The following is a 15,693-nucleotide window of genomic DNA, read 5'->3' as shown; positions in this document are numbered from 1 at the left end:
CACACCTAAAGGCAAAATGCCCTGACCTTCAGACGGTTACAGTTGACCACTGGAGAAAACCCACACCGTGAGAGCTGTGGTTCCGTTTTATTTGGGGACTCACTGAGGGCTATGCCCTGGGACACTTCCTCTCAGCGCTGAGGACGTGCTCTGAAAAGGTGGGGCGTGGGGCGAGGTCAGTGGGTAGATGATTTTGGTCCAAGTGTGCATGCAGTCAAGCACGCGTCTCCCTAGAAGGTTGCTGCTAGTCAGAAGAGATTTAATGGTTTTAGTGCTTTTCTGAATGTGGGAAGATGCAAGAGTTTGGGTTCATAAAAATTTTCACCTGGAGGTATCTAATTATCTGAAGTCCCGTTCTGTCAGTTTTCCCCAGAGCACAGGGTACCTCATCCTGATCTCAGCTCTGAACTCCTTTCTGGAGGTGTTGAAGGTCAGCGACTGCAGTGGCTACTGACTTCATCCTTGTAGAACCAGGTGGCAAACGACAGTTTTTAGTTGTCACAATCTAGTGGAGAAACTTAGAGGATATATACAATCTGTTAAAAGGAAGATAACAGGCCCAAAATGGAGTCACTTGTGTTAAGCCCACATCAGCCCCAAACTGAAACTTACTACCTAAACTTATTCGTTTCAATCTCTGGCAGGATGTAATCTTAAAGTCAGTCTGGAATTTCCTAGTCGGCCTTAGTGAGTTAATCAGCCTGTCTAGACCCCTTCCATCCCCCAAAGAAAAATGAAGTAATCTGCTCTTTCCTCGTTGCCCCCCTCTTTCTGCCTTTAAAAGTCTTCTGTTTGTGCGGCTCCCCGGAGCTCCTCTCTACTTGCTGGATGGGGTGCTGCCCCATTCATGAATCGTTGCATAAAGCCAATTAGATTTTTAAATTTACTCTGTTGAGTTTTGTTTTTTAACAATCCTTAGGGAGTCCAGTGTAAGGGAAGGGGAAGCTAGTGAACAAAGATCTTAAAAACAAAAACAAAACAACAAAATCTCCATTTTAATTATATGATAGCCAGAATGCTTGAAGTTTGGGGGTCTTATTCATAGTCTCTTTTATTTTTTCCCCAATCATTCTTATCCTGGGTCTGAGTGCTGAGAATTTTGTGGGCTCTCAAAAATGTTAAGTTGGTGCTGATTTCTCCAAAATAAAAAGGCTATTGGGATTTTCATTGAGATTCTCATGAAGCTACAGACCAATTTGAGGAAATCTGACAACTGAGTCTTCTGATCCAAGAACTAGTATGTATTTTTAGGTAATCTTGGATTTCTGTCAGTAATGTTTTATTTATTTATTTTTAAAGTGTTTCTTTGTTTTTATAAATTTTTATTTATTTATTTATGGCCGCGTTGGGTCTTCGTTGCTGTGTGTGGGCTTTCTCTAGTTGTGGCAAGCGGGGGCTACTCTTTGTTGTAGTTCGTGGGCTTCTCATTGCGGTGGCTTCTCTTGTGGCAGAGCACAGGCTCTAGGCAGGTGGGCTTGAGTAGTTGTGGCTCGCGGGCTCTAGAGCACAGGATCAGTAGTTGTGGTGCACGGGCTTAGTTGCTCCACGGCATGTGGCATCTTCCCAGACCAGGGCCCGAACCTGTATCCCCTGCATTGGCAGGTGTTCTTAACCTCTGTGCCACCAGGGAAGCCCTCTGTTAGTAATGTTTTATACTTTTCATTGTATAGGCCGGAATACCTTTTGTCAAATTTATGCCTAGAAAATCCATATTTTATGCAATTGTAAATGGTATTTCAAATTTCAATTTAATTATTTATTGCTAGATACAGGAATTTAATTTTTGCATACTGGCCTTGTATCTGAAATCTTGCTATACTCACTTAAGTTTTAGTAGCTTTTTTTTTTTTTTTGGTAGATTCCTTAGTTTTAGGCAATTATATACTTGAAAATAATTTCCATGTATGTGTGTATTTCCCAAATTTCTTTCACAAGTTCCATTGTGGTCAGAAAACATACTTTGTATGACTTCAAATTTTTAGTTCTATTGAGACAAGTTTTATGTCGCAGCATATGGTCTATTTTGGAGACTGTTCCATGTGCATTTGAGAAGAATATGTATTCTGCTGTTGTTGGGTAGAGTGTTTGATAGATGTCTATTATGTCCAGCTAGTTTTTAATGTTGTTCAAATGTTCTATAACCTCATCAGTCTTCTGCCTATTTATTCTGTCAATTATTGAATGAGGGGAATTCAAGTCCCCAACTCTTATTGTTGAATTGTCTATTGTCTTCTTTAGATTCTGTCAGTTTTTGCTTCCTGTTAACAATTTTCGTCTTAAAATCTATTTTTTCGGATATTAGCATAGCTGCTCCAGCTCTCTTATTGTTGCTGTTTATCTTTTTCCATCCTTTTACTTTGACAGCTTTATTGAGATATAATTTACAAATCATATAATTCATCCATTAAAGTGTACAATTCAATGATTTTTGGTACATTACATTATTAATTTTGTAATTGTAGTGAAATGTATTTAACATAAAATTTGCCATTTTTGCCATTTTAAAGTGTACAATTCAGTAGCATTAATTGCATTTAAAATGTCGTGCAGTCTTCACCACTATTTCCAAAACTTTTGCATCACTCCAAACAGAAACTCTGTAACTATTAAGCAACACTCTCCATTCCACCCTCTCCCTAACCTTCTGTAATGTCTAATCTACTTTCTGTCTCTATGAATTTGCTTATTCCAGATATTTTATGTAAGTGGATTCATACAATATTTGTCCTTTTGTATCTCACTTATTTCAATTAGCATAATGTTTTCAAGGTTCATCCATGTTGTGGCATGTATCATATCTTCATTCCCTTTTATGATTGAATAAAATACCTTTGCAGGTGTACACTACTTTTTGTTTATCCATTCATCTGTTGATGGACACTTGGGTTGTTTCCACCTTTTGGTTTTTGTGAACAATGCTTCAATGAACATTGGCATACAAATATCTGTTTGACTTCCTGCTTTCAATTCCTTTGGACATATACCATCAGCTTTCAGCATTTGACCATGATGAATCTGGGTGTAGACCTCCTTTCAGTCATGCTAAGAGTTTATTGAGCTTCTTGGATATGTAATGTTTCTCATAGTGTTTGGGAAGTTTTCAACCACTATATAGTCAATATTTTTCTGCTCCTCTCCCTCCTTTCCTTCAGTTACTTCCATTACACAAATGCTGGTATGCCTAATGGTGTCCCACAATTCTGTAAGGCCCTGCTCAGTTTTCTTCATTCTTTTTCTCTGTTCCTCAGATTGTGTAACCTCTATCAATCTATATTTAAGTTCTCTGACTGTTCCATCTTTCAGTTCAAGCTTACTGTTGTGCCCCTGTAATGAACGATTGTCCAGTCACACCCTTGATGTTCCCTCCAGAATACTCTCTCATTTTTTGCAACATAGAAAGGCTGAGAAATTTCCAAATCTTCTCTTTTTGTTCCTTTTTCTAACATGCCCCTCAACACTCTCCCAGCCTCTACCCATTAACCAGTTCTAAAGTCACTTCCACAATTTTAGATGTTTGTTAGAGCAGTGCCCTAATTCCTGGTAGCAAAATCTCTATTAGTTTGCTAGGGCTACCATAACAAAGGACCACAGACTGGGTGGATTAACAGACAAATTAATTTGTTCACAGTTCTGGAGGTGAGATGTCTAAGATCAAGGTGTCAGCAAGGCTGGTTTCTTCTGAGGCCTCTCTCCTTGACTTGTAGATTACTGTCTTCTCCCTGTGTCTTCACAGTCTTCCCTCTATACAAATTGGCTCTGATTTGGGATGCGGGTATAAATCTGAGAATTTATAAACCATTTAAGATCACCTTGGGAGAACATCTGCATAGAAAAAATAAATTTCAACAATTTAGAGGTCAGATAGTGTAGGAGGAGACAGTAAAAGTGAGAGAGGTCAGCCAGGATGGAAGAAAGAAACCAGAAATGTGGGCTATCCAGAAATCGAACAAGGAAAATATTTCAAGTAGGGGTGGCCAACTGCTTTGAGTGCTGCTAAGAACTCACTTTAGAAGATAATTTCTACTTTTTAGCTTTATTGAGGTGTAATTAATATACACAAAATGTACATATTTAATGTGTACATTTTGATGAGTTTGGACATATGCTTACACTTTTGATACCATCACCACAATCATGGTAATAAACATTCCATCACCTCTTAAAGATTTCTTGTGTCCCCTTGCTTTTTTTCTTGTGATAAGAATGTTTAACATAAAATTTACCATCTTGGGACTTCCCGGGTGGTCCAGTGGTTAAGAATCCGCCTTCCAAGGCAGGGGATGCAGGTTTGATCCCTGGTCGGGGAACTAGGATCCCACATGCCTCGGGGCAACTAAGCCCGCGAGCCACAACTACTGAGCCCACGAGCCACAACTAGAGAGGCCGCGTGCCACAACAAAAGATCCCGCATGCCGCAGCTAAGACCTGATGCAGCCAATAAATAAATAAATAAATATTTTTTAAAAAAAGATTTACCTTCTTAAGTTTTTAAGCACACACCACATTGCTAACTATAGGCACAACGTTGTAATGTTATAGATCTCTAGATCTTATAGATCCCTAGATCATATAGATCCCTAGATAGTATTCATTCTGCATACCTGGAACTTTATACCCATTCACCAACAACTCTCCATTTACCCCACTCCTAATCCCTAGCAATCACCAATTTATTTTCTACTTATATGAGTTTGACTATTTTAGATACATGATGTAGGTGGAATCATGCAGTACTTGTCCTTTTCTGACTGACTTATTTCACTCAGCATAACATCTTCCAGGTCTATCCATGTTGTCACAAATGGTACAATTTCCTTACATTTTAAGTTGGAATAATATTTAATTGTAGGTCTATCCCGTAGTTCCTTTATCCATTTGTCTGTCGATGCACATGGGTTGTTTCCATGTCTTGGCTACTGTGAATAATGCTGCAGTAAACATGGAAGTGCAAATATCTCTTCGAGATACTGATTTCAGTTCTTTTGGATATATACCCAGGAGTGGGATTGCCGGATAACGTAGCTCTATTTTTACTTAAAAATTTTTTTTTAATTAAAAAAAATTTTTTTGGCTGTACTGTGCGGCACACAGGATCTTAGTTCCCCCACCGGGGATTGAACTCACTGGACTGCCAGGGAAGTCCCCTATTTTTACTTTTTTGAGGAACCTCCATACTGTTTTCCAAAGAGGCTGCACCATTTTACGTTTTTATATTCTGATTAGCAGTACAAGGGGAGATTGATAATGTAGGAAAGAAAGGGGATATGAAAACTACAAAATTCTTAAGCAGGTGGGAGGAGTCCAGATCACAGGTGGAAAGACTGACCATTAGGAGAAAAGCCGCTTCCTTCTCTTTAATAGGATATAGAGGATGAATGCTGTTCTAGGAAGGACTGTACATTTACTGGTGGGATGTGGAAGAAATTCTCCATCTCATGACTTCTTTTTCTAAAGTATAAAGGAAAATCATTGACAGAGAGAGAGAGAGAGAGTAGATACAAAATAGTCATCATGGAGAGTGAAAAAGTAAGTTTTCTAGAACACTGAGGTAGGATGACCAATTTGAGGTTTATGGTCATGAATTTAAAGAAAGCCTATCAACCTGAAAGCCAGTTCTCTGGGGCCAGGAAAGAGGGAAATACTGAAAACTGGTCTAGAAAGAGCAAATACAGTAATTGTTGTAGCTTCTTATTTACACTAAATGATGATTGAAAGTGTACAGGTATATTGATAATCCATGACAATGGATTAAATTGTCAGTAAATTGTTAGTAAATAGACAGCTAACAGAAGTTGGAAATGAGAAGGGGCAAAGGAGTGACAGGTGAGGCTTGTCAGTATCTTCATCTTAGAGGGAGGAGCTCATATATACTTCTGAAACTTGAACATCCAAGAAATTGTTCTTATATTATTTAAAGTTCTTATATTATTTAAATCACAGTTTACCATGAGAGAAAAGAAAATACTAGAAGGAAGTAGTTTAATATAAATCTTCAGCTATCATAAGACAAGTGAATATACAATGTCAAAAGTTGATCAAAACAATTAGTGTAGGGAAATTTTAATTTGTAAATATGGAGGCAATCACCAGAAGAAATAAAAACAGAAAGTTAAAAGTGATTGCCTATGAAGAACTCCTGCTTCTCATTGTAGGCCCTTTTGTACAACTGCATTTTTTTCATAACAAATGTATGCATTATGTACTATGATAAAATCAAAACAAAAATTATCTAGGTGTGAATGAAGACCTTTGAGTCAGGACCAACCTTTGATAAAACTAGGTAATTTTTTTGAAGGTGACATTTATTTTCAACCCTTTTCATGCTCTCTTCTCTGTCTCAATATTTGTCGTCTCCCAATATCAAAGCCATTCACTTCTTTCCCGCCCTTGACTTCCTTCCTTCCTTCACTAAGAAAAATCACATCCCCAGTTTTTTTACTCAACTTTGATCTTCACAAAATTAGCCTATTCTTCGTCCCATTCTAAAAATGACTTGTCAGTAATAACTGAATCACTGAAATTCCTTTCCTCCTCCTGTTCCCATCCCTGCCAAAATATTATTTAATGTGTGACCTCATTTAGGGAGATGAGATGGGAGACTTTTATGTGCATGCTTTTGTCTTGTTGTTTTTTAATCCCAGGAACAGTTGAGTTGATCTTTTTTTAATTTATTATTGTTTTATTTATTTATTTATTTTTGGCTGACTTCCGTCTTCGTTGCTGCGTGCAGGCTTTCTCCAGTTGCAGAGAGCATGGGCTACTCTTTCTTGCGGTGTGTGGGCTTCTCACTGCAGTGGCTTCTCTTGTTGTGGAGCACGGGCTTCAGCAGTTGTGGCTCGCAGGGCCCTAGAGCGCAGGCTCAACAGTTGTGGCGCACGGGCTTAGTTGCTCCGCGGCATGTGGGATCTTCCTGGACCAGGGTTCGAACCCATGTCCCCTGCACTGGCAGGCGGATGCTTAACCACTGCACCACCAGGAAAGTCCTGATGTGACTCTTCATTTCATAGTGTATTATCATTATGGTTCATACACAGTACCTTGTGTGATGAATTTATCCCCTTTTATTTTCATCCCTGACTCCCATTCTGACATCCTTGAAAATTTTTATTTTAATTAATTAGCTAAAAGGAATCAATCTATATTGACAGACTGTCAAAGTACTGGGATAGGTGGGGGAAGATTATTTGGGAGTGTATGAGGAGGGCCTTCCTAATGGACTTCAAATTATAGCATCTTTATAGGGTTCACTTCATTCTTTTATATAATGACTCAGTAGTCACTATTAACCAGGGCTGGAGTCAGGATGACTCTTAAATAGTTGCTGAGATGTTTTCTTATTACAAGCTCTCCTTAATGTGGTTTAAACAGGGGCTAGGACAACATCCCAAGCATGTGGGTGCTTAATAAATATTATCCTGCAATGATAATGATGATGTAAAACTTCTGTAGACTTAAAGATAGATGACTTATTCACCACACACCCTTAATTTACATTTTTACAACATAGATGAGACTCATCAAATTATTTTGACTGTTTTATATGCTTGGTCAACATGTTGCATATGGGCTAAACAAATATGTAGCCTACAATTATTATTTCCACTATTATTAACTGATGTCCACCAATAACATTACATAACGTATACAACAAAAAGCATCTACTTCGCAGAAGTGCAGCACACTGTTTTATATTTCCTGTATCTCATTTATTCAATAAAAATTTTTTTCGATGATAAAAAATATTATTGGAACTAACACTCATCCAGAAGCTCATTACTTAGTGCAAACAATGATTTTCTAGATAGGGGGAAAACTGTGTATCTTTCTGTAGATTAGGACACATTTTGCAACATATTTTGCAATTTTCTTCCCAGAAGTATGAAATTTCTAACAGAAAGGTGATGAAATATATTGAATTTAAAACCCTTAAAGGCAGGAACTAGCTTCTATTTTTTTCACTATATTTCTTTCTACACTTCTAAATAGTATGGACTTTTATCTTCATATTGTTTTATAGGACTCACATATTTGTATTTCTCTTGTAGTGCTATTAGTTCTACAAGAGGCCTAATTTTTTTTTAACTTTTCAAAAATATTCATTCTTGGGGAATTCCCTGGTGGTCCAGTGGTTAGGACTCCACGCTTTCATTGCCAAGGGCCTGGGTTTGATCCCTAGTCGGGGAACTAAGATTCCACGTGTGTGGTGCAGCCAAAAATAATAATAATAATAATTCTTGGAAAATCTCCCCTACTAGATTTCAAACAATCTGGGACCAAGATCCTGTTTGACATCATCCATGTATATTTTTCAGTAACAAGTTCAGTGTCTTGCTCATAAATATTGCTCAAATAAAGGAATGAATGCAACTTTTTCTTTCTGTGTTTTTTTTTTTTTTGCCACGTCACGGGGCTTGTGGGATCTTAGTTCCCTGACCAGGGATAGAACTCGGCCCCAGGAGTGAAAGCACAGAGTCCTAACCACTGGACCGCCAGGGAGTCACCTCTGTAGTTTTTCACACTTGATTTAAAATAACTTCAAAAATGTTTCGTTAAACATAGAAGTAGTTGCCCTCCAAAAATTTATTTCCACCTTCACTATTTGTGATCACCAGTAGGGACCAGCAGGAACAACCCCCCAGCAAGACAGTGAAACATAAAAAGAACAATAAAAGAAAGAAAAAGAAAAGAGCATGGTCTATATTACTCACTTAAGACAAAAATGGGGAAGCCGATACTTTTGAGTGAAAATATTGTTATGTATTTTGTGCTGCAGATATTCAACTTTATATTATAAAAAATACTACTTATGTAATAGGAGGCAAAGTGTGAATCCTGGCCCTGCTGCTTGCTCTGAGACGTCGTTCAAGCTACCGCCCTTGCCAAGTCCGAAAGGTAGTAACATCTACCCCACGAGGGGTTGTTTAGTTGATGAATGGAATGAGGGTGACTCAGCACGCGACTGACACATAGCCAAGCGCTCAGCGTGGCTCCTTCATTATTAACAGCAAGTGAAGTTAGCATGTCTGTGACTTGGTCAAAGCAACACAGACGCACTCGTACAGGATGCAGAGTTTGAGTCCTATTCACGGGTCGGTACCAGCCAGCCATTGTAATAGCTCGACCCTGGGTATTATTTTCGAATCTCAGGGTTGCCAGCTAAAAGTCGGAACTTGCCACCTGCCTCTACAACGATGAAGTCAGTAGCCACTGCAGCCGCTGACCTCCAACACCCCCTGAAAAGACTTGAGGGCTGAGATCAGGAATAAGGCGCGCTTTGCTCTGGGAAAACTGGCAGAACAGGCTTTCAGATAGTCAGGCATTTTCAGAAGAGTTTATGAGCCCAAATTCTGGCATCTCTTTGCATCTAGAAGAGCACTAGAATCATTAACGGTGACATCTGCTCCTTGTGACCAGCAGCAAGCCTCTGCCAACATGTGTGCTTGATGTACCTCCCTTCACGTAAATCACATATATACTGACCTTCTCCGGAGCAGTTCCTCGGAGCTGAGGGGCTATCTCCCAGGCTATAGCCCTCATCTTGCCCCAAATAACAATTAACCCACAACTCTCCGTTGTGCAATTCTTTTCAGAGGACAGGGCGTATAATTGGCTCAGCTCCCGGCCAGTACTTCAGCGCCCAGGGTATCTTATTCTGGGCCCCACTTGGAGCTCGGAGAAGACCCTGCGCCTCTAAGGACCAGACTGGGACACACATCAGGCCAGTGAATCCAAGCCCTCTAACGCACACCGTTTTCAACGCGTGCTTTGTGCGGCGGAAGAGAATGCAGCACATTCCGAGCCAAGGTCAAGGCACGACCTCTCAAAATAGGATCCCATCCCCAACGAACTAAACATAAAGCCGGTGCACAGCGAAGACACACCCTCGCACACCTGCCGCCGCCGCAACTGCACTCGGCTCCCGGCATGCCCCGCGGCTGGCGGTGCGGCGCGGCGCGGCGCGGCGGGCCTGCAGCACGACAGAGGCGGGGCCGCGGCCGTAAAGCAGCGCCGGAAATCACGTGGCTCTGGCGGCCCGGCGCCCTTGCGGCTTGGCGGGCGCGCGGGTCATGGCTGGCCCGGTGCGGGGCGGGGGGCCACAGGCCTTGGACCTGCTGCGGGCCCTGCCCCGTGTGAGCCTGGCTAACCTGAGGCCGAACCCGGGCTCCAGGAAACCGGTAAGGCTTGGGGCGGCGCGGGGGCCCTCGAGGTCGCGGGTCCAGAGGCGCGGGGGGAACCAGGGACCCCTGAGCCCCTCTGCTTAGGTGACGCGGGAAAACCTGCCCACGTGGTCCCAGTTCTCGGTAAGGTTCAGGTTTAGAGGCTTAATTGCGTTAATTAGGGCGGGGGAGCGAGGTCGCAGGAAGTACAAATGATTGTCTCTTTTAAAATTGGGTTTAACATGGAGTGCTTTTCCATACCTTATCTTCATGGGAAAGATTTATTACGTTTGATGTCTCTTCTGCAAATCATTGAATATAGCTAGAAAAGCTGTCATGGACATACTGTCACTTTAAAAATCAATTCGTTGCTTTCCTGAAGTGACAGGATGTAAAGTAAGAAAAATATTTTCCTTATAAATTGGCATTTAAATAAAACGCTATATATGGGTAACAATGGCATATTGACAATTAATTCCAAAGTAAATGCGCTTGCATATCATGCAAACTTTGCTTGTTGTGGATGTTTTAATTCTACAATTTTTTTCAGTTCCAACCTGTCACAGTCTCCTTTTTTTCATTTCATTCTTGGAACTTTCCCTTTGAAACACAACTTGGAGTTTGGTGGCAAGAACTAGCTACATCTTCAGAGGCAGAGTTGCTCATGTGGAGTGTTTGGACTTCAGAGCAGCTAGGATGGTGCCTGGCACGTAGTGGGCTTGGCTAGTCCTGCTTGGTTGGCTGAATGAAGGGCATAACCAAAAAATACAGTGCAAAGGTGAAATGCAGTTTTAAAAAGTGCATCTGTAGATCATAAAACATTCTTCTTTCCTTGCAGGAAAGACGACCAAGAGGTCAGAGAAGAGGTAGGAAATGTGGCAGAGGCCACAAGGGAGAACGACAGAGAGGAACCCGGCCCCGGCTGGGCTTTGAGGGAGGCCAGACTCCATTTTACCTGCGCATCCCAAAATACGGGTTTAATGAAGGACATAGGTAAGTTTACTTTGCTTCTTAGTGTAAAAGTACCTAATTCTCACTGAGAGTTACCTAAAAATAGGTTGGTAGAAATTTAAATCCACTTTGAGGCAAACTTTCACTGCTGTTTCTCTGAACCATTTTTGGTAATGAAGTTTAGCCTGAATTGGGGAAAAAGCCAGACGTTGCACTAAGACTTGCAAAATGGAGATAATGGTGCCTGCTCGTGAGTTTTAGGGTGATTACATATATAAAATCTGACTCATTGTCGTCACCCAGTAAATGGTAATCACCGTTACTTTGAGTTCCATTAATGTATAATTTACATAGTGGGTTAAATTTTCCACATATTTACTTATTTGTGTAAATGAGTGAAGTAGATGCCTAGGCAAATAATTGTTGGTGAAACAGAGGAAGTACTTACTGGTTTTGTTTCATTGCCCCCAAATCAAGGAATATTACATGTTTATGCCATACTCAGGGGTTTTATTTTGTTAAACCATATAAATTGATGGAGGAAAACCCAGGACAAAGCTCTGAGTTGATCTGGAGCTCTTGCTGGAAGGTAAGTCTGCCTGAGTTTTCCAACTACGGTTACTTTCTTGTGTAGCTTCAGACGCCAGTATCAGCCTTTGAGTCTCAACAGGCTGCAGTATCTTATTGATCTGGGTCGAGTTGATCCTACACAACCTATTGATTTAACCCAACTTGTCAATGGGAGAGGCGTGACCATCCAGCCATCTAAAAGGGATTATGGCGTCCAGCTGGTAGAGGAGGTAAGTCTGAATTCGATTTTTGTGGAGTTACATAGATGGCCATTTCTGATTTCCATATAATCGACACTCTGCCTTCTTTATTTTTATCCCTTTTGAGTTGTCATAACCATTATGTAGCGGCGATCGTGTTATACTCGTTGTGGTTTTAGAAAGCTGCATGCTCTTTGTGGCGGGAGGCAGGGGCGGCTCTGTTTCCTGGTCCTGGGATGTTCTTCTCCTGGGTACCCATTCATATTTCTCCCTCACTCTCTTTGGTTCTCTGTTCAAATGTCATCCTAGCAGGAAGATGTTTTTGACACTTTCTATAAAGGAACATTCATACTCTCATACCCGACCGTCTGCCTTATTCTGCCCGAAGGACCTTTCTTTGAGTGTATGAACACCTGACACTTATTACCAAGTAATGCATTTATTTTTCATTGTTTTCCTCATTGTGATGTCAGTTCTTTGAGAGCAGGTACTTTGATTCATTGCTGTATTTTCAACATTGGAAATATTGGCTTGTGATAGTCACTCAGTATTTATGGAAGACCGAAATGAACCAAATCCAGTTCTAATTGTAGGGAAGCGGTTTTCTATTTGTAGAAGTTGGCCAGGAGTTTCATAAGCAAATAAACTTGTAGATTGTTAATCAACTACCTGTTTCTTGTATGTCAGTAATACGATGTTGCTGTGTAAGTAACTTAGTGTCCACTAGAGGGAAGCATAGTTTATGGGAAAACCTTTTAGATTCCTTTGAAAAAGTACACTTGTGGATAAAAGTTTTCCAAATAAAATGATTCGAAGAGAGAATACCAAATACACCATTAAGCCTCAGTATTCTACTTGTATAGAATTGTGTATAAGGGAACACAATTGTAGATTAACATATGGAAAAACCCTTGACCTCACCAGGCATTAATGCACATCCCAGCAGCTTTCAGGCATGTGTGTATTAAACTAGCAAAAATCATTCTGAAATCTACACCAGGACATTGGTTGAATAAGTACAGTTATACATTATTTACAGCTCTGTAAACTGCTTGCCCTTTTCTGGATTTCAGATTTGTAGTAAATAGTGGATAGTAAGACTCTTTTTGCTCTTTCAGCACAACATTACCAATTTGGGAACAGAAGTTCTAAGGAAAAACAAAATAAAAGAAACCTAATATAATGAAATGCTAAATATTCTTCTTATAACACTGAAAATACTGGAAGTAACCCCAATGCCCAAGGATAGGGAAATGGTTAAGCAATCTGTGGAACAGTAATTAGAAATCTCAAATAATATGGCAAGACTTTGTTTCATTGAGTCAAAAGTGCCATTGACTGTAAAAATGCCTACCAGTATCATAGATGGGAAAAATGTGAGAAAATGTGTCTTAGAATTGATGGAATATTTTGAAATTGGGAGCCAGCTTGTTTCGGCCGCACCAAAATAGCAAAAAAAAATTTATTACTGCAAAAAGAATGGTAGTGCCACCATCTTTTTATTTTGTTAGAATCTGTTTTGAAATTAGAGTAAAATATAGCACATCCTAATGAAAGTGCCCAGACAGGACTTTAAAAAGTTGAGTACTATTTTTATTTTTGTTGTTGTCTCTGCCCCTTTCCCTAGAGGGGCCTGGCCCCTCCCAAGCCCAGATACTTTGTTCTTTTGCTGGCTCAAGCCCACTTGCCCCCCTCTTTAACCAGCTCTTGGCCTCTTGCTTACTTATGGGTCGGGAAGGTAAGTTTTTATCGGTGTCACGCGGTATAATATGGTTAGGAACGAAGGCGCTGGGACTAGACTCCCTGGCTTTGTGATCTTGGGCAAGTTGCTTAACCTCTCTGTGGTTCAGTGTTGCCGTCTATGACATTGGTGTGGCAGTGATTCTGTGGGTTTAGAGTTGTTCTGAGGATTAAACAGTCTGCTGTTAGTGAAGTAATGGGAATGTGTATTTATGTTGGTACCCGCCAAACGCATAAAATCGAATGCTAGTCATCCCTGCTCGTAGGGAATGAAAATTGGTAAAACAAGTTGGCCTAAAAAAACGTGGAAGAATTTGGTGTTTGATAGGACCTCAAAGCAGGGGTATTTAAAGTAGGAATAGCTGTCACGTTGCAGACCCTTTAGAGGAGAAAACACAGTATAGAAGGGAAGCTCATGTAATTAACTCACTTGTAGCCAAGCCGTCTCCTCACAGACCTTGTTTTGACGGGTGACAGGGTGCTGACACCTTTAAGGCAAAAGTTAATATTGAAGTACAGCTGGCTTCAGAGCTGGCCATCGCTGCGATCGAGAAGAACGGGGGTGTCATCACGACGGCCTTCTACGACCCTCGAAGCCTGGGTAAGCTTGTTGCCTCGGGGTCTCGTGCTGACTGCCACATGAGGGTTTGACTTGCTCTGCAGCCCCCTTGGCTTCCTGTTTGAGGGGTTTCTGCTAGTGGTGTGGCTGGTGGCGCCGCCTTCTTGTACACCTCAGCCAGTGTGTCGTAAAAAGGTTTTGTTTTGTAAAACATGGGACTTAAATATGCTATTTCCCACGTTTAGAAATTCACTCGCTGTTGGTGACCCAGGAGTAACTTTGACTTTCAAGATGCAGACTTGAAAGTCAAGTGTTTCCATTTGCTTACTTAAGACAAACCTGTTTAATAAAAAAAAAAAGTTTTGGGAATTAAGTTTTCCTCTTGGAAATATTTAAAAATTAATAATTAAAAGAATACCATTATTAAGAGAAAATCATTATGTATATAGCCAGTATTTGCATCTCTCTTTCTATTTAAACATTTTTTTTAGAAATTCTGTGCAAACCTATTCCATTCTTTCTCCGTGGACAACCCATTCCCAAGCGAATGCTCCCCCCTGAGGCACTGGTAACCTATTACACTGATGCAAGGAATCGCGGTTACTTGGCGGATCCTGCTGAATTTCCTGAAGCGAGACTGGCGCTCGCCAAGAAGTACGGTTATATTTTACCTGATATCACTAAAGACGAACTCTTCAAAATGCTCAGTGCTCGAAAAGATCCAAGGCAGATTTTCTTTGGTCTTGCCCCCGGGTGGGTAGTGAATATGGCAGATAAGAAAATCCTCAAACCTACGGATGAGAATCTCCTCAAGTACTACAGCTCCTGAGTTCCTTCCAAGAGAGCAGATGGTAAAAGAGCACCAGAAAGGGACTGAAACACGTGTGTTTCCCGTTGCATTTGCTTAATTTGTAATTCTGCAGATGTTGGTGTTTTCTGTGTCATCATCTCTCTCTTTGTTATCTAAATTAAAATAAAAATACAGTAAGCAAGGACTGCATAGAGGATCTGGTGGAACTGTGTGCTTCTGTCTCCGTTCTGAGCTCCCTGGTTCGCTGCCCAAGGAAGAGTGTAACTCTCAATTTCCAGTTGAGTTTTCCATCATCTTTCCATCCACGTCTTGTCTTATTGTTGCAAATCAGAGTGAACGCGCAAGTGGGATGGGATTGCTTTGTCGGCTGCTTGGTCAAGGTCAGAGGGCTGCTTGGTCAAGGTCAGAGGGCTGCTAATGAGCTGGTGAGCCTCTTACTCGGTAGCCGCCACGAAGCGCTGCTACCCAGTGTCAAGACAGTAAGCCTTCAGCTTGGGATGATTAAGATGTGGGATGTGAGTTGAAGGTTTAAGACTGGTGAGTAGCTTCTAAGTAGTTCAATATTTGCTAGCAAAATTGAGACAAAAATTCCAAGGGAATTCATTTTCTCAACTCAGAGTAGACAGAAATGATCAAGCCAGTAACATTTTTTTCCTTGAAGAAGGTAAATGTTCTAATTCTAATTGATACGATTTTACTTATTTC

The 15,693-nt window shown here is 40.7% G+C and overlaps 1 protein-coding gene across 1 annotated transcript; it reads left to right on the top strand.

Annotated features, from left to right (window-relative positions):
* The first annotated feature begins 10,007 nt into the window (after positions 1 to 10,007).
* Positions 10,008 to 15,184, top strand: MRPL15 (mitochondrial ribosomal protein L15). The gene is made up of 5 exons (XM_036830035.1): positions 10,008 to 10,175; positions 10,996 to 11,150; positions 11,743 to 11,908; positions 14,096 to 14,219; positions 14,669 to 15,184. Exons 1-5 carry the CDS (start codon positions 10,068 to 10,070, stop codon positions 15,004 to 15,006), a joined length of 891 nt encoding a protein of 296 aa, XP_036685930.1. The 5' UTR covers positions 10,008 to 10,067; the 3' UTR covers positions 15,007 to 15,184.
* The last annotated feature ends 509 nt before the right edge of the window (positions 15,185 to 15,693 follow it).

Source organism: Balaenoptera musculus, chromosome 17 (genome assembly GCF_009873245.2).
Source record: "Balaenoptera musculus isolate JJ_BM4_2016_0621 chromosome 17, mBalMus1.pri.v3, whole genome shotgun sequence".
Lineage (NCBI taxonomy): Eukaryota > Metazoa > Chordata > Mammalia > Artiodactyla > Balaenopteridae > Balaenoptera > Balaenoptera musculus.
The sequence above is the reverse complement of the archived record's forward strand: the minus strand, read 5'-3'. Positions and strand labels throughout refer to the sequence as shown.

Coding starts and splice junctions, on each gene's coding strand:
- MRPL15 (XM_036830035.1), top strand. CDS start 10,068: ATGGCTGGCCCGGTGCGGGGCGGGGGGCCACAGGCCTTGGACCTGCTG. Junction 10,176..10,995: donor ACCCGGGCTCCAGGAAACCG/GTAAGGCTTGGG, acceptor CTTTCCTTGCAG/GAAAGACGACCAAGAGGTCA. Junction 14,220..14,668: donor CTACGACCCTCGAAGCCTGG/GTAAGCTTGTTG, acceptor CATTTTTTTTAG/AAATTCTGTGCAAACCTATT.